General features: G+C 40.5%; 1 protein-coding gene across 3 annotated transcripts in view; it reads left to right on the forward strand.

The window, feature by feature from the left end:
• The window catches only part of SH3GL3 (SH3 domain containing GRB2 like 3, endophilin A3), a 73,343-nt gene that overhangs the window by 39,034 nt on the left and 6,892 nt on the right, over positions 1-27,417 (forward strand). Inside the window, exons 2-8 of one of the 3 annotated variants that reach the window (XM_077828972.1) lie at positions 3,475-3,681; positions 16,800-16,868; positions 18,174-18,246; positions 20,112-20,255; positions 23,079-23,212; positions 24,611-24,769; positions 26,484-26,587. In XM_077828972.1, the coding sequence (XP_077685098.1) occupies positions 16,860-16,868; positions 18,174-18,246; positions 20,112-20,255; positions 23,079-23,212; positions 24,611-24,769; positions 26,484-26,587 (623 nt within the window). In that variant the 5' untranslated portion in view covers positions 3,475-3,681; positions 16,800-16,859. Of the gene's footprint in view, positions 1-3,474; positions 3,682-11,767; positions 15,243-16,799; positions 16,869-18,173; positions 18,247-20,111; positions 20,256-23,078; positions 23,213-24,610; positions 24,770-26,483; positions 26,588-27,417 lie in introns of those variants that run through there. The other 2 variants (XM_077828973.1, XM_077828970.1) reach the window with 2 other exon arrangements.

The following is a 27,417-nucleotide window of genomic DNA, read 5'->3' on the forward strand; positions in this document are numbered from 1 at the left end:
AATTTACTGAGTCACTTCATAAATATACATATTGAGCTTGAGTAACTTCCAGTCTTCCTTTTTCTTACCACTTTTGTTGTTGTTGTTTTTCTTCTCCTTCCCGTTTGTTTGATTATTTCATTTTCAAACTGGAGCAGAATCTCACTAATCCTTACCCCTGGTGGCTCACATGAAAAGTGGCAGTCTTTCCCCACACATTTAATATCATAGTGCTGCAATATGGTCTCTCATTTATTACTGAGATGTCAGTTTTTTTACAGGGCATTTTTATTAGTGCATTATGAGGGATTTATATGTAAAGAGCTAAAACGAAAATACATTTGTAAGAATTAATGAACAACGAATATTTTGTAGTGTATTGTCCTTCTGTTTCTGCTAATTTTTCATGGTTCTCCTGATCAGAAAAAGTGAGAGACTGTTGTATTTACTTGGCTAATCAGTACTGAATAGGAAGAAAAATGTAATTGTAACTTTTATAAGCACAGATATTACAAGCTTTCATGCTTTATTTTTTGTTATTATTTATTATTATTTTATTTTAAAAGGTAGCATTGTAAGTTTGTATGATTCTTTACAAAATGTATAACAATGGGCTTGAGCTGTAACTTTACTCAGGTGGGTGGTTCCATTGATGTCAGTAGGACTACTTAGGTGGGTAAAGTTACTCGTGATCCATCCCTGCCTATCCTGGCTAATAGCCATTGATAGACCTATCCTCCATGAATTTATCTAGTTCTTTGAAGACTGTTATCAGGTCACCCCTAGTCTGTCTTCTTGTCCCAAGGCGAAACTAGTCCAACTTTTTAAACCTTTTTAAACCTTTCCTCAAAGGTAAGGTTTTCTAAACCTTTGATCATTTTGTTGCTCTCCTTTGGATTCTCTCCAATTTGTCCACATCTTTCCTAAAACTGAAAATTGGACACAGTACTCCAGCTGAGGCCTCATCAGTGCCAAATAGAGCAGGACAGTGACCTCCCGTGTCTTATACATGACACTTCTGTTAATACACCCCAGAATATTAGCCTTTTTCACAACTGCGTCTCATCGTTGACTCTCCTTCAATTTGTGATCCACTGTAACCTCCAGACCCTTCTTAGCAGTACTACCACCTAGCCAGTTGTTCCCTATTTGTAGTTGTGCATTTGATTTTTTTCCTTCCGAAGTACTTTCAGACCAATTCTTCAATTCTTGCTGAAGTCATTTTGAATTCTAATCGTACCTTCAAAGTGCTTGCAACCACTCCCAGCTTGGTGTCACCCACAGATTTTATAAGCGAAATCTCCTATCCATTTTCCAAGTCATTAATGAAGATATTGAATAGCCCCAGACCCAGGACTGACCCCTGTAAGTCACCACTAGATATATCTTCCTTGTTTAACAGTGAACCATTGATAACTGCTCTTTGAGTATGGTCTTGCAACCAGTTATTCACTTACCTTTTATAGTAATTTAATCTAGAGCACATTTCCGTAGTTTGTGTGATAATGTCATGAGGGACGGTGTCAAAAGCCTTACTAAAATCAAGATCTATCATGTCCCCTGCTTCCCTCCCCATCCACTAAGCCAGTAACCCTATCAAAGATGGAAATTAGGTTGGTTGGCATGATTTGTTTTTGACAAATCGTTGCTGGCTATTCCTTATAACCCTATTATCCTCCAGGTACTTACAAATTGATTGTTTAATAATTTGTTGCTGTATCTTTCCAGGTATCGAAGTTAGGATGACTGGTCTATAATTCCCCTTTTTAAAGATAGTTCCTATGTTTGCCCTTCTGCAGTCCTCTGGGACCTCATCCTCCATGAGTTCTCAAAGATAATTGCTAACAGTTCCAAGATTGGTTGAGCTAGTATCTTAAGAACCTTAAGATGGATTTCATCAGGCCCTGCCAACTTGAATACATCTAACTTATCTAAATATTCTTTAACTTGTTCTTTCCCAGTTTTGGCATGCATTCCTTCCCCCTTCTTGTTAATATTAATAGTGTTGAGTATCACCATTAATATTTTTAGTGAAGACTGGAGCAAAATAGGCTCTAAACCCTTCAGGTTTCTTGATGTTATCAGTTATTAGCTCTCCTACGTCGCTAAGTAGAGAACCTGCACTTTCCTTCATCATCTTTTTGCTCCTAATGTATTTATAATGCCTTATTCCCTTTTATGTCCCTTGCTAGGCATAGCATCCATTTTGATTTTTAGGTCTGTGACATTATCTGATTAAAATATGACCACATAGACCAGGGGTGGGCAAACATTTTGGCCCGAGGGTCACATCTGGGTGGGGAAATTGTATGCAGGGCCATGAATGTAGGGCTGGAGCAGGGGGTCGGGGTGTGGAAGGGAGTGCAGGGTGTGGGAGGGAGTGCGGTGTGCAGGAAGGGGCTCAGGGCAAGGGTGCGGGGTGCAGGATGGGGCTCAGGGCAGGGGGTTGGGGTGCAGGAGAGGGTGTGGAGTGCGGGAGGGGGCTCAGGCCAGGGTGTTGGGATGCAGGACGGATGCAGCAGGGAGCTGAAGGCAGGGGGTTAGGAGACTCAGGGCAGGGGGTTGGGGTGCGGGGTGTAGGAGGGGTTTGGGGTGTGGGCTCTGGCCCAGCACCGCTTACCTCGAGCGGCTCCAGGGTGGCAGTGGGGCTAAGGCAGGCTCCCTGCCTGCTCTGGCCCTGCACCATTCCTGGAAGTGGCCAGCATGTCTGAGAGTGGCTCCTGGGGGTAGGGTGGGGCATGCAGCTCTGCCACACACTGTCCTCGCCTGTGGGTACAACCCCCAAAACTCCCAGTGGCCGCGGTTCCCCGTTCCTGGCCAATGGGAGCTGTGGGGGGCAGTTCCTGCAGGCGAGGGCAGCTCATGGAGCCCTCTGCTCCCCCCACCCCAGGGGCTGCAGGGACGTGGTGCCGGCCACTTCCGGGAGAGGCGTGGGGCCAGGGCAGGCAGGGAGCCTGCCTTAGACCCGCTGCGCCACAGGGCTGGGAATCCCGTGGGCCGGATTGAAAGCCCTGATGGGCCAGATCCGGCCCATGGGCCGTAGTTTGCCCTCCCCCGATATAGATCATAGTTGCAACCACTGTTATGTATTTGCAACAAATCTTGTACAAAATGTGGCATGTAAGATGTCAATAAAAAGGTTATGATTTTCCGATTAGGATTATGCTATCTTTATTCATGTATCATTTTTGTATTTGAAGTTATGAGTATTGGCTCTATATCTGGATTTCAAATGTTTGGTTCTGGGGTAACTAACAAGGCAGTTAGCCCTCACATTTTGGAGGGACTATTCAAGTTGAGCGGCGCATCAAAAGGACACTTAACTCACAGTGGACCATGGGAAATCCCCATCTACACTGAGTGGACTGTCCTGTAAATGTGCTGTCTGGAATATAGGTAATGGCTTCCTGCAATGACTGAGCGTAATTGGGCATGGACATGTGACTTGCCCATGTGACTACAAACTCCCATCTTTTACCTGTTATTTTCCACTAGCTGTGCTGAGGTGTTTGTTTAAAACAATGGGGTTCCCTCCACATGGCAGAAGATATAAGCCTCTGGACTATGGACAGTGCTGATGGGAGAATTCTAACCAATGGACTGAGGACCTTCCAATGATTTGGAAGCAGACAGAGACTTGACTTAAGCCAGCAGTTTATTCCATCACTGCTACAAGCCTGAACCAAGAACTTTGCAATTACTGTATGTATTTGATTTCTTTAACCAATTTCAACTCTTTCTTTCTTGATTAAACCTTTAGATTTTAGATACTAAAGTGCTGGCATCAGCATGATTTTTGGGTAAGATCTAAGTTCTGTATTGACCTGGGTGTATGGCTGGTCCATTGGGATCAGAAGAATCTTTTATTTGATGAGACTGGTTGTAAAGAACCACTCAACTTTAAATCCAGTGTTTTTGGTGGTAATACGAGGACTGGAATACTGGAGGAAACTGCTTTTATGACTTCTTGTTAGCCAGTGTGGTGAAACAGAGGTTTTTACTTTTGTTGCTGGTTTGGTATATCCTATGGGGGATTAGCCACAAGTCTCGGGGTGTATCTGCCCTATTTCTCAGCAGTTCGTCCTGAGTTTGGCATTCTCAGTTGTGGCCCACTGAGGCATGGTGACAGGGTCATTAAAGATCTCCTGATGGAGTATAGTTGTAGTTATATTGGCAAAACTGTGCTTTCACCAGGATAGTTTATTTTGTTCAGGGCTAGTGAAGTGATCTACACCAGTGAAAGCACAACATTATAAACTGAAAAGGAGTACTTGTGGCACCTTAGAGACTAACCAATTTATTTGAGCATGAGCTTTTGTGAGCCACAGCCCACTTCATCAGATGCATACCGTGGAAACTGCAGCAGACTTTATATATACACAGAGAATATGAAACAATACCTCCTCCCACCCCACTGTCCTGCTGGTAATAGCTTATCTAAAGTAATCGTCAGGTTAGGCCATTTCCAGCACAAATCCAGGTTTTCTCACCCTCCACCCCCCCACACAAATTCACTCTCCTGCTGGTGATAGCCCATCCAAAGTGACAACTCTTTACACTATGTGCACTCTCCTGCTGGTGATAGCCCATCCAAAGTGACAACTCTTTACACAATGTGCATGATATCATGATTATCATGCACATTGTGTAAAGAGTTGTCACTTTGGATGGGCTATCACCAGCAGGAGAGTGAATTTGTGTGCAGGGGTGGAGGGTGAGAAAACCTGGATTTGTGCTGGAAATGGCTTAACCTGACGATTACTTTAGATAAGCTATTACCAGCAGGACAGTGGGGTGGGAGGAGGTATTGTTTCATATTCTCTGTGTATATATAAAGTCTGCTGCAGTTTCCACGGTATGCATCTGATGAAGTGGGCTGTGGCTCACGAAAGCTCATGCTCAAATAAATTGGTTAGTCTCTAAGGTGCCACAAGTACTCCTTTTCTTTTTGCGAATACAGACTAACACGGCTGTTACTCTGAAACCTGTCATTATAAACTGAGTGGTCTTAGCATGCAGCTCATGCACAGTGTGTATTCCACTGTGATGTCCTTACAGCTCTTCTTCCCATTACTTGTCATTAGTTTGATTCCACAGCTGCAGATGAACATTAAGTTCAAAGGTTATTCTCTGAATTATTTCGGGATCTCAATCTTGTATTGGTTTAAAAGTGACCTTTTCATAATTACAGTTGATGTTTTGCCATTTTTCTTCCCCCTCAGATTTAAAAAAAAAACAACAATTTTCTGTGTTGGTGTCTGCACTAAAGATGGGAACACATCTATAGTTATTCTTTGGATTCCATTCAAGAACATCTTGCTTTTGCACTGGGTGCAGAAAGCTCATGTTCATTTTATGGTTTCATTAATTGTTTAACAGTGGCTATCAGATGACAGGGGTTGATGTTTCAATTAGTCACTTTTAAAATGATTGTTAATTTTTGGCCGTTTAAAAGATACTATAAAATCCAATGTGATTTAGGTGGATATATCTGCAAAGCTAGACAAGGAGCTAAACAAGGAGCACAGATGTTCTGATATTTCTCCCTTTCACTCCTGCACCTAGCAATAAGGCTCTGAGGAATTACAGAGTTTGTTGTTTCAACTCTCAAAGATACAGAAGTGGGAAATAAATATAAATATATTTAAAAAGGCTTACAAAAATTCTATGGCTCCTAAGTAGTTGCATACTTTTCAATGCAAAGTGTCCTATTATAGCTGCTTACTTTCTCTTTTCCTCCTTCTCGCTAGGTTATATTTGCAGTTCTCATTTTTATGCCATAGTCATGACTTCTTTGAATATTGTGTACTTGCAATTTCTGGTTTCACCTCAGTGCTGTTTATGCACAGGGTAAATTTTTTCAGTACAGCTCCCAGTATTTTTGATGGGAGTTGCATGCCTAGTTTACCCTATCGTTGGAATTGTGCGTCTAGGACAAAAAATGAATTTCTGCTCCATTTTGTAAGTTTCACTTGTAGATGTCATGTTTGACAGTTTCTTTCTAATTAGTCACAGATAAGGCATGCATTTCTAAGAACTGCAGCCATGAGAACCAGACTAAAGAAAGCTTCTCGAAATGTGTACATATCTGCCATTATTTAGAAAATAGAACTATTTGGAATTCGGGAATTATTTAGAATCTGTGATTACATAGGTCAGCACTGTAAACCATCATCATTTTGCAGATTTCAGATCTTAATAAAAGTGTTATCATTCCAAATCTGAAAATCCAGATGACCGAGGAAACATCTGGCCAGATTAGTTTAATTAACATCATTCTCAACTTCAGTTTTTCAACAGACTGTACCATGCATGCACTGTGTGCGTTTGAATCTTGTTTCCTGATAAAATCTGGAATTCTTGTAATTAATTTTGTGACTGTCAGTTATTGCGCTGTCATTACTTTTTCCCTAATAAATATAACTTAGACCTTATTTATACTACATAAAAGCACATAAACAGAATAGCATATGAGAGGAAGCATGGAACTCCCAGGGAATTAGGAGTCAGGATTCTTGGGTTCTAATCCCAGATCTGCTCTTTACTTGCAGACGAGCTTTTTCTGTCTAGGTTTCCCCTTCTGTAAACAAGTGGCATCAATACATACATTACTGGGAAACTTCAGTTAATGTTTGTAAAGTACTTCGAGATCTGCCTTCATAAATTAGAAGCATTGTTATTCAGATTCAGCATACCTTCTCTTCTATTAATACTTTCCATTCAGAATGCAGAGCTCAGAATGGAAGTCAGAAGCTGAGCAGGGAATATGAGAAGTAGAATTTACTGATCAGGGCATGGTATTTCTTTTATGATATACCCCGGGCGCTGAGAATTCCATATGAATTGCCAAACCAACTGTACCTTCATGCACGGTGAAGATAAAATATTCTGAAATATGTTAAGAATTCAAGAGAATGGCGTCTGAAAGGGAATATTTTAGAAGAGGAGGAGTTAGCATAATTCCCAAAGGTCTAAATTGCGCAACCTTTACTTACATTGCCTTCAGTGGGACTGTTCTTGTGAGTAAGTGATTGCCAACATAAGAAAGGATTCTATAGTCTAGATCAAAGAGAGCTTTGTAACGCAATGTATATACTGTAAAATGTATGTAGTTCAGGCAGATTAGTAAAGTCTACATCATAATAAGGTAGATTGTTGAAGATGATTCATTTAAAAGACTGCATCTGGATTCATTTGAGGCTTGATCCTGCATCCACTGGACCAGGGATGAAAGGGAATCACAGCCACAGTATAACTTATCTTGATAATGTTCCTATGACCAAAAAAGCAGCTTCTTTAAAAAGTTACATATGTGGAATATACTAGAAAGAATATAGGTATAATACAGGGGCAAAGCTTAAAGCATTGTTGCCAGAGGAAACAGAACTCAGCATTAATTTATTTCACAGCTATGGGGCATAACACATTGAGTCATAAATAATACTTCAGTAAAAGTCATCATTGACCTTCATAAATGATAGGGCCATGACTGGCACAATGTGGTGTTTTTACAGCTGATTAAACTGTTAATGTTGGACATTTCAAGTTGCCTGTGTAATTATTGATCTTCTTTAGAGCAACCAGAAGTCAAGTGCATTGTTTCCCAGTTAGTTCAAACCTTTGGAACTTCAAAAGCACCTACACAGAGTCTCCAAAGATTTTCCAGGCCTTCTGTGCACTTTTGTCCTGTTCTTATTTTAAAAAGCAGAAATCAATAATGTTTCAGGCACATGATGGTTACATCAGTAGAAATAGTTGCAAGGCTGCTAGGGACATTCAAAAGTGGTCAAACACCCACATCTCATGTATCACATACCAGCTGATGTTACCGTAAAAAAATCCTTATCTTTGTCAAAACAGTCTGCAGTTATATCTCCTAATACTTTCTTGACAAATAATACTCATATGCAGAAATCTTTGGTTTTAACTGTGCAAAATGTATCCTTCTTTTAATTATTTTTTAAAAATCCTATTGAAAGAATGAAAGGAACTTCTATCGCTAACCTAATGTAACTAACCTAATGCATTTCTATTCCTAACCAATGTCTCTCACTTCTTGAATTCCCTCCCCCCTCCCCCCCTTTTTTGTCTGATGTGGCTTCTAAAGCCTAGGCCACTAGATAAAATAAATGTCAAAGCTATTATTTTAGCACTTGAATCTGCAACCCATAGTCACCAAAGCTTACTGTAGCTTACTCCTGGAGGAATCCTGCACCTCTGCACATGCACAAAATTCATGCCCCCATCAGAATTCTTTTTCTCCACAGAAAATCTGTTCTGCTGGAGAGGCGCTGCAGTTATGCCTTTCACCCACCAGAGGCTACTGTGGCACCAGAACAGAGGGCAGCCGCTCCTGGGCGGGAGCAGCCCTCTGTGGATAGGGAGGAAAAGAGGCTGCATTCTTCACAGCACCCTGACCTTGGAGCCAATGAGGAGGCATGGGATATGGGAGAGATAGACAGCATGGGCACAGGGGACTACTGGGGGGGTCACAGATTAGGGTTCAGAAGGTCTAGTCGCGGGACAGACTGGGGAGAGGGCTGAATGGTAGTGGGGATGCAGGGCCACATGGAGATGTGGGGAGGGGGTGGCTGATGTATTCTTCAAAAAACATTTCCTGAATCTTTTTTCTTGTCTGTATTGTCACAGATATACTTGCTGACAGGTATTTTGAAATAAATTACCAAAATAATTGAAACTGGCATGATTATATTGTGTTGTTGTGACAAATAAAATATGCAGACTTTTAAAATATTGTGCACAGAATTTTTAATTTTTTGGTGCAGAATTCCCCCAGGAGTAGTCGTTACAAGGAGTCACACTGAAGTGAGTGGGAAGATCTACTGAAAATGTAATAGCAAAATAGGACTCTACTTAGGGAATTGAAATCAGTGGGCTCCTTGTGTGAGTAGGATTGGGACTTTAATAGAGGTCTTATCATGCCATTGGTTTGGAAGCAGTATTCCCCATTGACTTCATTAGGAAGTTTTGCTGAATAACAAATGTCATGGTAATGGCCCGTGATTATATTGTGAGAGTTTACATAGACACGTCTGGTTTGCAAAAAATAATTTGGCCCTGAGCTCCATGTATTTAAAGGCACATGTAGAGACTTTCAGACCAGCATGGACTGGTCTCACAATTTGGGCTTCCTTTCTAAATAAAACCTAACTGCCAGTTCTGACTCTCTGCCAGGACTGTGCTCCTGCAGCTCAACAGCTGTAAGCTGTTCATTGATTGAACTTGGTAGCTACAGACTAGCATTCCTAGGTCTGAATTTTTTTCCCCCTCCTGTACTAGCATATGGGGTTTTTTGTGGACTGAGTCCATCCTTGTTGATGCTGGCAGCTGTAGAATTGACTCTAGTTGGTCTCAGCAGATTGCTTGGCTGGACTGCCTTAGGTTTTGGATCATGCTTAGCTGTGAAAGATTTGCTCCTTGCTATAATGTAGGTTTAATAATAATGATTTATGTAGATCCATATGCAACCCATTACCAGTAAAAATGTTTTAGGCTAACAGTGGTGTAGTAGTAGCTCACACAATATCACTATGCAGGAAAGATGCTCATGGGGACAGCCTTAGATCCCTGCTCCCAAGGCAAGTGGAGACCAGTCACATTGCAAATGGATTTTTCCACTGTTCCTCATCATAAGGCTCATTACTGTACACCCGTCTTCTGGGCCTAAATTTACCTTTGACCTTTTGTGGTCTCTTTGTATTACTGTAGACTGTTCACATTAGAAATACTGAATTAAGAAATGAAGTATTTATAAAGAGTAGGTAGACAGACTGGGGCACAGATAGGAAATAAATCCAAGACTCCCTGCTCTGTTTCCTGTTTGTGTTTGATGTGTGTGTGTGTTTGTGTCCCTCAGATTCAGAGCTACCTGGGCAGAGAAGACATGTTTGGTATCTTGGGACGTGAGGCTCTCAGTATTCTTTAAATGGGATCTTAACTTCACTGGGCTGTGGATCAGGGTTTGCAGGTGGATCCACCGAAAAGCAGCAATGAATACTTCAGGCCACAAACAGATCTTTCTACCTTCTCAAACAGAAATACAGTATTGCTATGGCAGCTGCCTCAGTCTTTGTAGGGTCCCTGTGCATGTATATATGCCTAAAATTTTCATTTCAGTGGTAATAGGATCAGGTCCCTTGTGGGAATCTAAGGGCCCTTGGATGTGTAGGGTATATTTTTAGAGCTTAGTCTTACTGACTCTCTATTTGTGGTGTGTAGAATTGAGTCTTAGTAAATTACAAGAAGAACCATGCATTATATAACCATCCCATTATATTTAATAATTGTTTGCCTGTATCCTCAAGCATCCCAATGAAAATTTACCTCTGAACATATTGTCCACGAAGTTGACATCATTCTTTATACACTTTAGTTTAAAAAAAACCTGAAAAAATTTTGATATAAAACGACAGCGCTAGTCCCTTAAATATTCACGTGTAAGGCATTGTTTGTATCAGAAATATTACACCCCTCATGAAAAAAGAGAGCCATATTTGTTTTCTGCACCTCACTATTCTGCCTCCACAAAGGTACAAACAGCCATAAATCAGAGATTTCTGAAAAAAAAACCATATATAACACAAAGCTTGACACAGAAAGCAAATATTTGGAGAAACATGATGGCAGCACAGGATATTTTAAAAAATAGTTTTCCATGTGAAGAGGCTTAAGGCACCTGCATTTCAAAAACAAGTTTCCACGGCTCTGAGGCACATGTTTTAAAGATGTGTGGAGAAACTAGCAAATTTAGAAATAAGCACAAATTTGGTTTGGTGTGTTTGTTAATTTTTGCAATGGTAAGAAGCATAAAACACAACATAGGAACAGGGGAACGGAAAATAGATCTGTACGTATGAATGGACCCAGTTCAATTACTTGTTCAATTTTTTTTTTTAAACAAAAGGTTTTACTTCCTTGTGGAGAAATAATGTGGGCTACTCCCATAAATGAGAGTTAGTACTACAGTTGGCCAACTGTTTAGTGGGAGAAGATGACCCAAAGTATTCAATATACAGGTGATGCCCATTGGGGGCTCGGTCCTGCAAGGAGCTGAGCATGCTGATCTTGATCCATTAAAGCAGTGGTTCCCAAACTTGTTCTGCCACTTGTGCAGGGAAAGTCCCTGGCGGGCCGGGCCGGTTTGTTTACCTGCTGCATCCGCAGGTTTGGCCGATTGTGGCTCCCAGTGGCCACGGTTCGCTGCTCCAGGCCAGTGGGAGCTGCTGGAAACGGCGGCCAGTACGTCCCTCAGCCCACGCCGCTTCCAGCAGCTCCTATTGGCCTGGAGCAGCGAACCGCGGCCACTGGGAGCCGCAATCGGCCGAACCTGCGGGCGCGGCAGGTAAACAAATCTGCCCGGCCCGCCAGGGGCTTTTCCTGCACAAGCGGCGGAACAAGTTTGGGAACCACTGATATATGTTCTTCAGAGTTGGTGATTTAGGTTAATTAAAAGAACACCCTCAAATGCTGGTACATTTGTGGTTTGACTGTTTTGATCTCCACTGTTTATAACTGACTCTCACAGTCTTGAAAATCTTTCTGTATATTTTGCCCATTTTCATTTGCAGATAATTATTCCCCTGTTTTTGTTTTCCTCCATGAAGCAGGGGTGATGTGTGTGTGTGTGTGTGTGTGTGTGCGTGTGTGAGTGTGTGCGCACGCAGGAGCACACCCTGGCTTTGAAGTAGTAATAACCAAATACATAGTTTCTACTTTCAGCACCCCCACTATAAAAATTGTTCCACCACCCCTGCCATAGAGATTGCTATAAAACTTCCTGGTTCTGTTTATCCCTTTACATCAGCTAGTGTAAACTGGGGGCCTAACCCTGTATTCGTTGGGAATTTTAGACGCATGAAGAGTGCATAGCCCTAGTTAATGGAGCTCTGAAGTTTGGCTTTGTTTCTTTGTTTGTTTCCATGCCCTCAGCTGGAACTTCTGCAGCAAAGTACCATGCAACTGGCTTACATAAATAGGAGCCTTTTATTTAGGTTAATATTTTCAAATATATTAATTTTGGACACTCAGTTTGAGACACCTACAGCCTGATTTTTGTAGAGGTGCTGAGCACCCAAAAATTCCATGGAGCGCTGGAAATCAGGCTTTAGTTGTCTTAAGTTGGGCATCGAAAATTAGTGGATGCTTCTGACAATGATCTCAATAATGCATGGGCCGACTTTCCACCAGACTAGATATTCTTAGGCAGGCAGACCCTTAACCTGTGTAAATTATCACAGCTCCATTGAGGATCTGCCCCTTTGGCTCCTAAGTACATTCTAAGTTACAGCTCTTTAAGGCAAATTGTATTGAAGATTCAATTGGTTGACAGGGGATAGTCTGCTCGGTTACACCATTATAAACCTAGAGCGTCTCCAGTAAATGTTACCCTATTTTTCCAGTATATCAACTAACCTATATGCAATACAAGAGCTAGGAAGAAGGAAGAGCTAACAGTGGTACATCAGAGCTCAGTAGTTAGCACTGAAGGGACAAAGCAGCATTACCGGAAGATGTAAATAAGATTTTTTTTGTTTTGGAAATTTCTAATGCTCATTAACCCCCATTAGCAGAGTTTGAAGAAGGAGCATGTTTTGAAATGGTGATTATTTGGTATATCTGATATTATAAATCATTTTTGCAAGACAAGGTTTTCTAAAATTCGTATTACAATATATATGATGGTGGAAATGTAACTGCACTTGCTTGTGCAACATAGATTATAATTCCTTAGATTGCTCTCGTAAAATGTTGAAAGGAAACAAGTATATTTAAAAAGCTAGATGGAAGATAGGTCCTGTTGACTGCAAATAGCTAGTTAGCTGTAGGTTTTATTTCAAACTATCGAGGATCATTATACTCTGGGCCTGATTCTAATTTCGTTTAGACCACGTATATCAGAATTCTAATGAAACTGGTAAAATTGCACTTACGTAAAACTGGTACGAGAGCAGAATTGAGCCCTGTGTATCTTTTAGTTCATGGAAGAGAATTTTTCCACACAGCAAAAGCCAGAGGATGTTGGAGGTGTTAATTCTTTAGAAGATGGATGTTCACAGTGCTGCATGAAGCTGTACTACAGAAATGTCTTTTATATTTTCAACATTAATTGCGCATATGGAGTTAGCTAAAGCATCACAATGTTTTGTTTCTTTTCAAATCCCAGTTGAATATTTTCTCCAAATCTGTCAGTCAGGCACATTCCAGAGAAAGGCTTTTAGCTTGTGTGTCTGCTACATTATATTTAATGTTTCAATATGAAAAAGAACAGCATGATCTGGAAAGTGATTGGAGCCAAGAGGTGTTTATGCATATGGAAGTACAGTATTTCTGTATTTCTTCATGCAGAAACTATCCCCTTGTATGCTAGACAGAATACTGGCTCTATTATAAACTGTGGCTTGGTAGCTTGCAGTAGTATGTAATTATGAATAAGAACTAATCAGAACAGTAATAGAGATGGTAAAAAGGGATTTATTGCAGTAGTGTAATTGGGCTCAACTCTGTGCTCTAATGCAGCCACTGATGTCACTCAGGCCCTAGTGTACAAGCATGTACAGTGTATTACCCAAGGAGGCTCTTGCTAGCTTGTGGAATTTGTATACTATAATATTACAGTTTTTCACTCATTATTTTCAGCCTACTGTATAAAAGAAAAAAACAAGTTCTAAGCCGTGAACCCTTTTCTGCTCTCCTCATCTAGGACAGGAGAATTATTGCGGGAAGTGAATAAAGGCTCTATTCACTCTACTCCCTGACCAAGCGTGAGTGGCTAGATTTGGTGCAGGGGGTTCCACAGAGGTTTGAGATGAAGGAATTTTCCCCCATTCCCACATTGTGGAGCTCCTCTCTAGTCATCAGTGTAATATATGACAGCCAGATTACAGCCCTATTTAGGTGTGAAACTGCATTAGCTCCACCAGCAGAATAGCCAGTGAATCCATAGCTCTCGCTCTGCCACTGAGGATGGATGTGCAGGGAGGCCCTGCAATGGTCTCATACAGTTAGTTAGATGCCCAAATGCTGGCCCCTGCACCGTGCAGTGGAATTGCGCTGATTCCACTGCATCTGAGGGAGGGGTCAGGATTTGCCCCATACAAATAATTCTAAATGGTTGCAGTGCACAGGCCCATATAAATTGTGGTAGTGGGTTCTTTACTTGACTGGCCGACTTATCAAAACTGATATATATAGCCTTATAATTACACAGGTCCATGGTCAACCATGTTCCTGTTTAAATCCAAACCATTATGTTGCATACATGTAAATGATGCTTGTCAGATAGTCATATAACTAAAACTCAGCAGTCATTTCCACGGTGCATCCATTCTCAATAATTCGTTGGGTATCCTGTGACTTTTCATTGTCAAATTAGCAGTGCCGCTGTTACGACTGTTAACTTCAGTATGATCAGAGCAGAAACAGCAGAAGAATTTACGTTTCTTAATGTGAGAGTAGTAAAACTGATCCTGCACCAATGTGAAATTAATTGTAATTGTAAAATTTAATAATAACAACAACACATCTATAGCACCTTCCATCTGAGGGGGTTGAAGGAATTCACAGGCCATGAACTTATCTAGATCTTTAATTCACATGAAAGGAATAAATCTTGCAGCATCTCTGTGAGGTAATGAGGTATCTAACCCCATTTTACAGCTAAGGAAACTAAGGCTGAAAGCAGCTGGACAACTTTTCCAAGGTTATACAGGAAGTATGCAGCAGAGCCAGGAATTGCCTGACTGGTTGATGTTTGTACAGCACTTTGAAGCTGTACAGCTGGATTTTTTTTTTTAATCTGGCCAATTCTTTTGTGCCTGGAATGAGTTGTGAGCATGATGTAGGTCATTTAGATGTTTCAGTATGTAATGTGACACTGCCTGCAAATCTAGTATTTATATGTGGATTAAATTTATATAATTTGGACAACTAATTTTGAATGCAAAATTGCTCATTTATTATCTGCAAATAGTAGATGTTGGATAAATATCTCTCCAGCTCCCTCTTGGATGAAGATTGATGCAAAGAAATCACTTAACTCTTCTGCAGCATCTTGTTCTTCCTTAATCGCTCTCTTTACTCCCTGGCAGTCCAGCAGGCCTACTGATTTCCTCATATTCGGTGACTCGTTGTGACTGTAAATTTTCCATCTTTGTATCAGTGGGATCAAACTGCACCAGTACAAAAGAACACTGAAAAGTGTTTTGCTGTGCTTCAGAAATGAAAGCAAAATTGAACCTGAAAAGGTAATATGTAACTAGATTATTTTATGCGTATGTAAGATACATCACTTGGAGTTACTACACTGTGTATATCTGATAGCACTGAAGATATAACACATAAGAACGGCCATACTGGGTCAGACCAAAGGTCCATCTAGCCCAGTAACCTGTCTTCCAAAGTGGCCAATGGCTTGTGCCCCAGAGGGAATGAACAGAACAGGTAATCATCAAGTGATCCATCCCCTATTTCCAGCTTCTGGCAAACAGAGACTAGAGCTACCATCCCTGCCCGTCCTGGCTAATAGCCATTGATGGACCTATCCTCCATGAACTTATTTAGATCTTTTTTGAACCCTGTTATAGTTTGGCCCTCACAACGTCCTCTGGCAAAGAGTTCCACAGATTGATTGTGCATTGTGTGAAGAAATACTTCCTTTTGTTTGTTTTTAAACCTGCTGCCTATTAATTTCATTTGATGACCCCTAGTTCTTGTGTTATGAGAAGGAGTAAATAACATTTTCTTATTTATTTCCTCCACACCAGTCATGATTTTATAGACTTCTTATTGTGCTCTGTTTTTAACATTTTATTGTTGCTGTTTTCAAATGATTGCAAAGAGCTCACTTTAAGCTGGTAAAAACCTTTGAGCAAATTTCATGTGAAAAAACTTACTGTTTTTTGGAAGATGTATTAAAACACTGTCCAAAGTACAGTGACACTCAGCTATGCCTGTTTACACCAGCAAAGGATCTTGCCCTTTGTGATTTTCCATCCTATTAGTAACATAGTGCTGAGATCTTAAATTACAAGAAGCAATGACTTGTGTGTGATGTCAGATGGGATTTTTTTAAAGCACCTAAGTGAATTAGGAGCACAAGTCTTTTGACAATTCTTTTTTTGTGAAGACCAAAAATAATTCTGATGGGCTGATGTATCCTGCATACAAAAGATGAGGTGACATTTCTGATATCTTAGAATGGTTCTGGAATCCTGCAATTAAAGTTGCTTTTATGAGATGCATAGTTTTGAAGGCAGTGTGCTCCCCCCCGTCCCTTTAAATAGCATAAAAGGTAGTGGATTGTACAGATATGTTACACTGCACCATTGTTGATAAATCTGCTATCTGATTGGAGAGTGCATGCATAGCTCCCATTAGTGTTAAAGGGAGTTTTATGAATGCACTTACAGGAATCCAGGGCCAGAATCTAATCTCATTCTAAATTGTAGTAACACCATTGACTTGAAAGAATTACTCTGGATTTGCACCAATTTAAATGTGATCTGGCCGGTAGACTTCTATATCTGAAACCTACAGTGTAGCTTCTTAGAGTACAACTGATTCAAGAATGAGAAATCCTTTCTTGTTCTTCTAGATCACTTTGCTGATTTCCTAAAAATCCCTGATGGGCATTTGCCCTTCCCTATAGATTGTATTTCCCTTGAAGAGAAAGGAATGTTTCTTTTCTCCTGTACTTACTAACACACTTGACTAATGTTTTCCAATCTCTAATAACTTTCTTCTGTCTCTCAGGTATATGTATTCTTTCATAAAGTAACAATACTTCATTTTGTTTTTTGTAGTTGTTCAGTGAAAAAATTAGTGGAGCAGAAGGAACAAAACTAGATGAAGAATTTCAAGAGATGGAAAGGGTAAGGAAGCCAACATAAGCTTTTCAAGGTTACACCATTGATGAAATAATTTTTTTCATTCATTCGTTAGCATAAACAAAATATGTAATCCAAAAAATAAGTATGTAAAAAAATCCATAGATATTATATGATCCAATCCTGTCCTCCTTGAAGTCCATAAGGGGTAAATTCGTCTTACAGTAACACAAGAATATTGAACTCAATGAAATCACACGCTTGTAACTGAGAGAAGAATTTGACCCTGAAAGTTTTGTCTGTGACTTTATCAGGAACAACATTGGGCTCTAAGAATTTAATTTGTTAGCATGAACAGTAAAGTATTTGTGTTGCAGATATAATCTTGGTAGAAGTGTAAAAAATTGCAAGAATTTAAAAACGTGTAAGAATTGTCCACTGTGTAAGCACTGCAGCATGGCAGTTGGAACAATGTCACTCTCAGCTTTTTTTGTTCCTGCTCTCTGGCTCTCCGTCCTTCGCTCTGGCTCTTTGTCAGATGTATTTGTTACATAAATTACAGACTCCTCTCAATGGGCATAGTTTAACTTCTATATTTGGGGAGCAGCTCCAGTCAGGCCAATGGAGTGGTGTGTGTGGGGGGGAGGGAGCAAATTCTGCACCTGCCTGAAGCTTGAAATTTTTGGGGGGAAAACAGCCCTCACCCCTCCTCCCCCATAACTCTCTCTGATATTTTGTTATTGGTGGATTAAGAAAAATGTCCTGCATAAATAGTTTCTTTTTTCAACACATTTATTTTGTATCTATAAACATGTTTAAGCTTCAGTTTTCTTTGATTCCAAAATAATCATCTGTTCGATAAGAAGAAAACACTATGTGAGCCGTAGACTGGAAAAGAGAAGAGATATTAGTATATTTTAGATAGTAGTGACTGGAGATGCAATATGGGCTCATGCACTGAAGTACACAGGACATAGGACTGGGAGGTAGGAATTGCTGAATCTGCTTCCCAGGTAGATGGTTGATATAGTAGTGATGAGGGCTGGGGAGGAAATTGTGATTCCAAAATGTGGGAAGTGTTATTCATGAAGAATAACTCTGAGCCTTGAAGGGTTAATTATCTTTCTACACTTCGATGCTGGCAACTGGGCTTACTTAACACAACACTCAACTTCATTTCTTTTCACCATCAATAATGAAAGCTTTGGCACCACAAAAATTAAAATGATGATGTTTTGGACTGATTTTAATTAAAATGTCTTAGTTTGCCAGAATAATACATTGTATCTAGTGGGAGGATACTCAATAAGGGATTGTGGTATTTAATGTCCTGTTACATTTCTCTTCCAGAAAATTGATGTCACCAGCAAAGCTGTAGCAGAGCTTCTGTCAAAATCCACAGAGTATCTTCAGCCAAATCCAGGTAAACTGAACTCCTACAGTTCCTCTATCATACTTAGCCTATGAGTTGAACTTGAACAAGGGATATACTGAACCCCTGTGGGTTGCTAATATTTTTAGGGAATATGAAACATACCAGTGAAACATAAGGATGTCTCTCTCTCCCTTTTTGAATGACTTCATCTCCTTTTCTGAGCACTCCTAAGTCTCCATAACAGACATTGGGAAGTTCATTTACAGGATTTTTCAAATTTCAGTTTGAGAACAAAGAAAGGAGGGACATTGATGTTGGTCATTGGTTTGATTTAATGTGATCAAGACACAGGGCATTAAGAGACTGATCCACTGTCCACTCAGTTCAATGGAAAGACCTCCATTGTCTTCACAAGAACACTAGAACAGAGGCTGATCCCAGATTCCTTATGCAATGACTTCAGTGAGATATCTACCCAGCGTGGGTGCATTATGAAACCCATGGCCAGAGGGAGATTTCAATGGATTTCCCTGAGTAAGGAGTGTAGAATTAGGCCTGCCCTTATCAAAGCTTAATGATTGTCTGGGAGGCTCCAGATGAAGCCAGAGATCGTAGTGTCATAGACTTTAAGGTCAGAAGGGACCATTATGATCGTCAAGTCTGACCTCCTGCACAACGCAGGCCACAGAATCTAACACACCCACTCCTGTAATAAACCCCTAACCTATGTTTGAGCTACTGAAGTTCTCAAATCATGGTTTAAAGACTTCAAGGTGCAGAGAATCCTCCAGCAAGTGACCCGTGCCCCATGCTGCAGAGGGAGGTGAAAAACCCCCAGGGCCTCTGCCAATCTGCCCTGGAGAAAAATTCCTTCCCGACCCCAAATATGGCGATCAGCTAAACCCTGAGCATGTGGACAAGACTCACCAGCCAGACGCCCAGGAAAGAATTCTCTGTAGTAACTCAGATCCCACGCCATCGAACATCCCATCACAGGCCATTGGGCTTATTTACCGCTAATAGTCAAAGATCAATTAATTGCCAAAAATTAGGCTATATCATCATACCATCCCCTCCATAAACTTATCAAGCTTAGTCTTGAAGCCAGATTTGTCTTTTGCCCCCATTGCTCCCCTTGGAAGGCTGTTCCAGAACTTCACTCCTCTGATGGTTAGAAACCTTCGTCTAATTTCAAGTCTAAACTTCCTGGTGGCCAGTTTATATCCATTTGTTCTTGTGTCCACATTGGTACTGAGCTTAAATAATTCCCATGAATGTCCAGCACAAGTCCATTATTGTATTATGAGGCTATTGTGTGACGAAAATTAATAGTGGAGTGAGAAAAACTCTAAAAATAATTGTCTGCTTTTGACGCTGCATGCATAGAACATGGATGAAATCAGCATTATTCAGCATTAGAGCTGTTCTAAAAAATTAATTCCCGGTGTCTTGGCCAGTGGAGCCAAGCAGATGCTCCAAGGGAGAGTAGGTCTGCAAATGTTAAATCAAATAAGACCATGAAGTTGACTTTGGTGGCATTCATATCCCTTTTGGTGTTTGCTTTCTGTAAAAATTCTAGTAAAGAGTTTACTAGTCAGAATCTTCCTGGGAATAGTGAATATTAGTATATATTGACTGAAGGTGATTATTGAACTCTTCAGTGCAAGTATTGACACCATAAACCTATAAGAGCTAAGCTTATCCAATCAGTGAATGGAACAGTTTCATATGACCCATATGAAAACATCTCTCACATTTTGATTATCGAATTCCTGCAACAAAATGTTCATTAATCTACAGACCAACAGTCACTCACTGAAATTATTTGTCAAATAATTTAAAGTAACATACCAATTACAGAAAATCATGCTATAAATGGATGCTTTTTTCATATGATTTATAATACTTCTAAGCATATAGAGCCAAGCTGGGAATGCTGAACACTATGTCGAAGATCAGAGGACAAGTTAAAACCACAGGATATCCCCAGACAGAAGGGCTATTAGGGGATTGTATGCTACGGTATGGCAGAGAACTTGGGGAGGATTCTACATTTGGTGAGTTTGTATAGCTCTCCTGTGCATGTCTCAGCATATGTTGTACGTGGAGTAACACTACTTATATATATATAGTGATTAGGTATTGATAGATACAGTAAATATATGACGCCTTTAAGCATTTTTTTGTTCCATTATATTATAGGTGGTGCCAGTATTATGGCCTATCTCAAGGTTGCCTGATAATTCCCATTATAAGACTCTGTGTTCAGTTGCTTGTAACTTTGTCAAACTTCAACTGTTTGGGCTGAAATTTTTCAGACTGTCTGCCTCCAGCTGATTTCGGTACATTTCTGACAAAACAGTTCAGTCATTTCTGAGAACGAAGCTGGGGGAAAATATGTTCTGCCCATGTTAAAAAATCATAGCAACCTTTTCTGTGAAATGCTGTAGGGCCCCCATGCTTTGGAGCAGGGACCTAGAATTTGGTAGGGTGGTGGCCTTTGTTTCAGGGTTGTGATTCTCACCGTTCCCAGGAAAATCCAACTGACGTTTGGCCAAGTTATCAGACTTTGAAAAATTGCAGTTTGCACATGCTCAGTAGAGAACTGCTGAGCATGGTAAAGCCTCTGGCAGCACCTAGGGCTGACAAGTCGGCACATGTACCATCCCCACAGAGCAACTGAGTATGCTTCATCCCCTCACAGCTTCTCCATGTGAACAGACTGCACATGTAGTACAGAGTGACTGAGCATATTCCAATCTAGGGCTACGGGGGCTCAGAAGGACTTTCCTTGTAATAAGAACAGGAGGACTTGAGACTAGACTAGAGACTAACAAATTTATTTGAGCATAAGCTTTCGTGAGCTACAGCTCACTTCATCCGATGTAGCTCACGAAAGCTTATGCTCAAATAAATTTGTTAGTCTCTAAGGTGCCACAAGTACTCCTGTTCTTTTTGCGAATACAGACTAGCACGGCTGCTACTCTGAAACCTTTCCTTGTAATGGCTGCTCCAGGCTGGGGTGGGGTTGGGTACTGGAACTGAGAGCAGGTAGCAAGTCTCTGCTATGCTCTGTGACCACTTCCCTGCTGGTGCCCAAGCCGTGTGGAGGGGGAAGCTGGTATTACATTATGTAAGTTTGTATCTGTAGTACTGCATAAGAAGGCCTTGCTGAAAGAGCAACAGCAAGATAGGCACTGGAGGCCTAGGACTCAAGATAAGGCTTAGCTTTCCAGGCTGTGAGACACGTTGTGGAGGACGCCGTTATATTCTTGGGGTTTGTTTATTCTCTTAGGAATGAGTGAGTGGTGCAATCCCAGTCACAAGCTGTGAATATTTGTGCATTTGCAGGTGCCATGGGGATGCAAATTGGAACCAAGGCCAGGGGAAAAGAAATATCAAACAAAATGTTTTGCATGAGCACACTTGAGCATGTTCTGCGTGCTTAACAAATAATCAGCTACACTACTAACATGCTTAGTTTTTTTTGTTCCATTGTTCCAAAAAATTTTTTAACAATAGCAGCTTTGGCCAAAACCTGGGATAAATGAAAAGTAATTGTAATGAATCTGAGATACTGTAAAATTACATTTTTGAGCTAAAAGATATTCATATTTTGCGGCACTTTGAACACAAATTAGCCATTTTGGTTTCCAACTTGTAAAATGTAAAAGATCACTTACTGTCTTCATGTTGTTCTGTTTGCACATCTGTTGCCCTGAGAACAAGAGTTCTCAGACTTGTAGGTACACTTACTGCGACCTCATGCAGTATCTTTGGGGGAACATACTGTATTAAGATTATGAATAGTTTACGTATCCCTGTGGGCTAAGGATTCTATGCAATTCTGGGGGGAGGGTGGCACTTAGCTTCTCCAGGAACTAAAAACAGTGGGAGGTGATTTGAGTGACTCACCTTAGTTGTAAACACATCCAGAGAGGCACCACTTGCTGGAGATGTTTGCATATACTGGGTTTTCCAGAGACCAACAAACAGAAAAGGCTTTTGGCATAAAAAGGCTGCAACTGACTTGGGGCCTTCTTTCTGATCCAACAAATGAGACAGCACCTCCTCTGTGCAGGGAGGCTCCAACCCTTGTGGGAGGGTTGGAAAGGGGCCCATAAGAGTGCTGGGTGACCTCTGGTAAGTTTTTAGCATGTATTAAAGGAACTTTTCTTGTTTTTAATGTTTTCTCTATAATGCTTTTACCTTAAGAATAAATATGCTTGCTTAGAAAGAGCTGTGTGGTAACTTGTAACACCTAGCAATATACTTCTCATAGCCCTCAGAGAGAAAGCAAAGTGCGGGCACTGGCCTTCAGGCAGACTGGCTTGCTGGGGGTATCACAGTGTACAACAGGGAGTGGTGCAGCTTCCAATCCCCCAAAGAGGAGGGAGAGGGAAACTGTCTCCACCCAAGAGAGGTGACAGGTGGGAACTCGAAACCCTAAGTGGGACCCTTGAGGGACATGGAGGGGGAATACCAAGTGCAGTTGCCCTAAAACTGTGACAGTAGTCAAGTTAAAGTGACATACTGTATCTTTTGGCCTTGTGATATTTCTGCCGTCCTACCATCTTGAGAAGCAGCTACAGAAGAAACTGTGTATCCCATATTGAATAATCCAAGAATGGAGACAATAATGCAAGGCAAAAATAGTTTTCTTGGAGGGATAGTGAAGAAGGATGGAAAACATTAGGACAAAATTCTTTCTAGTTCTGGAAACTCTAGGAGAAGAGGGCAAGAGTGTAGTCTTATATTCTGCATTCTACATCTTAAAGGGCCTGCAGCCAACATTTTTAAGAGTTATCTAACAAAAAATGTCTTCTGTTTTTACATTAAGTGCTATCTACTGTGTATAAATATCATGTTCTTCCCTGTAGGCAATGCACTGCTGGATGTTGGTGAAAGCATGAAGCAGATGGCAGAGGTGAAGGACTCTCTCGATATTAACGTCAAGCAAAACTTCATTGATCCTCTACAGTTATTACAGGACAAAGACTTAAAAGAGATTGTGGTGAGTTTCTGAGGTTAAAAATGGTCCTATGACATTGAAAATATATGAATAAACAAGGTCATTAGAAACCAAATCCACAGGAACTTTTTATGCAGTATGTAACGGCATCAAATTTTAAGCAGAACTCTCCTGTGAAATCAGTGATGAAATCTACTTAAAAACTAGTAGCTAGTAAAAACTAGATATATAGCTCATGGGCACCTATTTTATTCTATTTACAATATAATAAAGCTGAATACAGTAAAGGACAGTAAAGAAAATGAATATTAATATTTTCTGTTGCTTATTTTAATATAACATTTCCTTAATTGTTATTAGCATGGTGGTTATTAGCCAATTATTTCAGTTTAGTTCTGGTTGATTTTGAGTTGCCTGGTTTATTGTGTTATTGAGTTGCCTGCCTCTGGCTCTCTCATGCTGGAGTTAGCTCTAAGAAGCAGTCAAATAAGACTACTAATATAGACAACAACAGTGAGGCATATATGAGACCAAAGAGCAGCACGACAAATAACATGAACCATTGTGGCAAAAAAAATAGGAAACTGGGGAATGAATTTTTAGCCTTCAGAAGAACGTTTTTCATTGCTTTTGCTTAAGATAGAACAACTGTCCAGAACGCCGGGCACAGTTTAAATCTGGGCCTCTGGATTCCTGTAGACTTGAGTAATAAGAGTGTTAAAACCCTGATGAAACACAGAAATTGAAGTCATATTTACTTAGACAGAAATGGATTTAGAAACCTGTGCCCAAATTAAAGAGCAGAGAGACAGTAATCTCTCAATGACTGCAGATTTCTCGTGTGCTGGATGACTCTATTCTCAGTTATTGTTGTTCTGAATTGACTAAAAGAGAAAAAAACCATGTAACATGCCTTAAGCACCTCGTGCAGTTGCTTTCACTCAAATTTGAGAGTTTGTCAAGTGCAGGATTTTTAAGGGTAAGAAAGCTTTGTGCAATTTGCTCATCTAGGAATGTAAGATTAATAACTGACAAAGAATTCAGGAATGAAGGGGTTAGTTGGAGTTCCGCTCCTGTAGTGGGAGGAGAAAATAGCCCCTTAAATTTTAGCTGTCACTACAAATAATACAACCACTAGAACTGAATTACCTCCAGACTGTAAACGAAAAGCACATTTAGTCTGGATCCTGCTTCTAATTTAGACAATCTGCAGCTTTTGCATGTTTAGCAAAGTTCATGAGGTGGATGTCTTGTATAGCAAATTTAGGTAGCCAATTCTCAAAATGTTCATAGGTGGTGCTTCTTGATTTCTGTACAATTTTAAATTTCATATATGAATAAGTCTAATTGTATTCATAACGAAAACCTACTTACAATCACAACATGCTTGTTTGGGTTTGTCTCCATTTGATCTAATGGGAAACTTTTTCTCTAATTTAGCATCACCTGAAGAAGCTAGAAGGCCGTCGTTTGGATTATGACTATAAAAAGAAGCGTTTAGGGAAGATCCCAGATGAAGAAGTTAAACAGGCAGTAGAAAAATTTGAAGAATCAAAGGAGCTGGCAGAAAGAAGCATGTTCAACTTTTTAGAAAATGATGTAAGTCTGTCGTGCTGCTGCAAGTCCTGAGGCGCACATGGAAGGGAGAGTTTGTACGTGTGATAGGATAAATCATCTCCTCTCCTTCCTAGATGTGCAAGGACTAAAAGGCAGAGAAGCAGCTATGGTTCTGTGGCTCAGAAAGGGATGCGCTGCAGAGCCACGGAAGGGGACTCCACAACCCTGCACTGTGGAGCAGCACACTCTGGGGCTGTGAATGTGGAAAGTTTGTCGGAGGGAGGAAGCTGGCAGGGTCATGGCCCCCGTGCTCAGAACTAGGCAAAGCCAATGTGCAGGGTACATTCGCTGCTACAGACAGCTGGCAGTAACAGCAGTCATTGAGTAGCTGAGCTCATAGTGAGTATCTTGCTGCTGATTTGGAAGGGAGGATTCTATCCCCACCAGCCCATGCATGTCCCGTGCACAAAATTTGTTCATCTGGGCCTTACTCAGGGTCAGAGTTTGCTTAGCATGCAGGTACATCATCAAATTATGTCTAAATTAATGCAGCAGCTGTGGCCGTTTAGGTTAGTGTTTGAACTGTAATGGGAGGGACTGGCAGGCATGTCTATATATGTATTGAAATGCATATGTGAAGTCTTGTAAAATGAAAAAATTTTGTGCCAGATCCTCAGCTGGTGTTGGTCTCTTGACTTCAGTGGAGCCACATCAGTTTACACCAGCTGAGGATCTGGCCCCATGTATTTAAATTATGTACATAGTGTGGCAATGTTTTGCTTCATTAGGGTTCTAGCAGAGTTTTGAGTAAACACTTTGAGTAGGAAAAAGCAGATAAAATATTCAACACAAACCAGTAATTTAACCTTAACAAATCTACCCAGACACCTTCTCCTAATCAGACCCAGTAGAGGCCTGAAAGCGTGATATGTTGCATTTCACTTTGTTGGGGCTCATTGTCTAAATGTCATGTATTAAAAAAAAAAAGAGAGAGAGAGAGAAGAAATAAAGACTACTTTATCAGAGTGTTATTCTTGGATTGGCCAGTTTGTGCTGTGGGGCGGAGAGTATTTTTACCATTTTTAAAAACCTTTTTGCGAATGCATGAGAGAACGGTGTTTCCCTCCTCCCTTCCCCATGTCAATATACAGATTCTGGAACAATTAGCTGCAATTTTTAAATCTGAGCCAATAAATCACATTTAATTTATCAGTTTATAAATGCTGCCACCTAGTGAGATAAGTCTGGACCTTTTTAGGACTGCAGTTTGTGGGCTAAAGCAATTAGAAAACAACATTAATGGGTTGTGTAATAAGATATGGTATAACCTCACTTAGCCAGACCTCATTGATCTGAAAACCACTGCTAACTGAAATGGTATCTTGTCCTTGTCTGTTTCAGAATATTTCCCAGTTAAGTTAGGGGAAAATATACTTGTATTCGATCAAGTTACTTCATTTGAATAAGCCCCATTATGGACACGAGAACATGCCCTGTATTATGGTCCTGATCCTGCAGTGAGCCCCACTGAGGGTCAGCATAGTCACAGGGCTCTGCCCACATAGAGCTCATTGCAGGCTATGTCAAATCCTTACTATATAGAAATATGACCTTTAAGATCCCAAGATCTTATGAGATACCTGGTCTATATTGCGTGTTTTTAACTGGTTTTATTATTGTCTGTTTATAATCCTCATAGTTGATTCCATAGCTGGCACACAGACTCCTTAAAGTCATTTTCTACTTTATACTTTAGGTAGAGCAAGTTAGCCAGTTGGCAGTATTTATAGAAGCAGCATTAGACTACCATAAACAGTCCACAGAAATTCTGGAGGAACTGCAGAGCACACTGCAAAACCGGTAAGAATAAACCTGATCAGAGAATTCTCAACATCTTTTGGAGCTAACGTTCAGGAGTATGAGAAGACATTGAGTTGCAGTTCAGAAGCAGCAGCATCTCACAGATACCTCACAGATGCATCTTTTTATATCCATACTCATTTGTTATATCTCTGTATCTCAGTGGACTTAATCACCTTAAACTCTTGCTAACTGTCACTTCTTGATGCACCATAGGCCTTTAAAAGTTCACGCCCCTCTGTACAATGAAATACGACCACAAAGCTTATGGATACATCCTTTTGTGCTCATGCCAAACCCCACACCCACATATACAGGAATTAATCAGGAGCTTCCCATTTACCAGTGGGTTTTGTACGTACAAACAGACATGGCCGTACATTTTCTGAGACACATTTTTGGAAGCCTTGTTAAAAAACTGACATATTTATCATACTGAGGGTTGTAAACATAAAATCCTACAATGCATCAAGAAATCGCCAGTTAGGAGCACAGTTCTGGTGTGATGTGTTGATGATTGGCCACAGAGACTTTGTGTGATACTAATGGAGCAAAAAGAAAAAAAAATACCACTAGTCGTTATGCTTTATGCTCTCATAGTTAGAACCAACAAAGATCTGGTTCTAAATGGTCTGACTCATCATTGGCTTACTGGCTGTGTTTCTGCACATGTCATTTTGTAGCCTGAGTTTCAGGAGTGCTCAATCACCCAGAGCATCCACTGAACTCAGTGGTAGCTGTGGGTGCTCAGCACTTCTGAAAGCCATGCTATTAATCTTTGTGCCTCAGTCAACACAGCTATAAAACTGCGTAAAAGTAGACACTTTCTG

The sequence above is a fragment of the Eretmochelys imbricata genome, chromosome 10 (genome assembly GCF_965152235.1).
Source record: "Eretmochelys imbricata isolate rEreImb1 chromosome 10, rEreImb1.hap1, whole genome shotgun sequence".
Lineage (NCBI taxonomy): Eukaryota > Metazoa > Chordata > Testudines > Cheloniidae > Eretmochelys > Eretmochelys imbricata.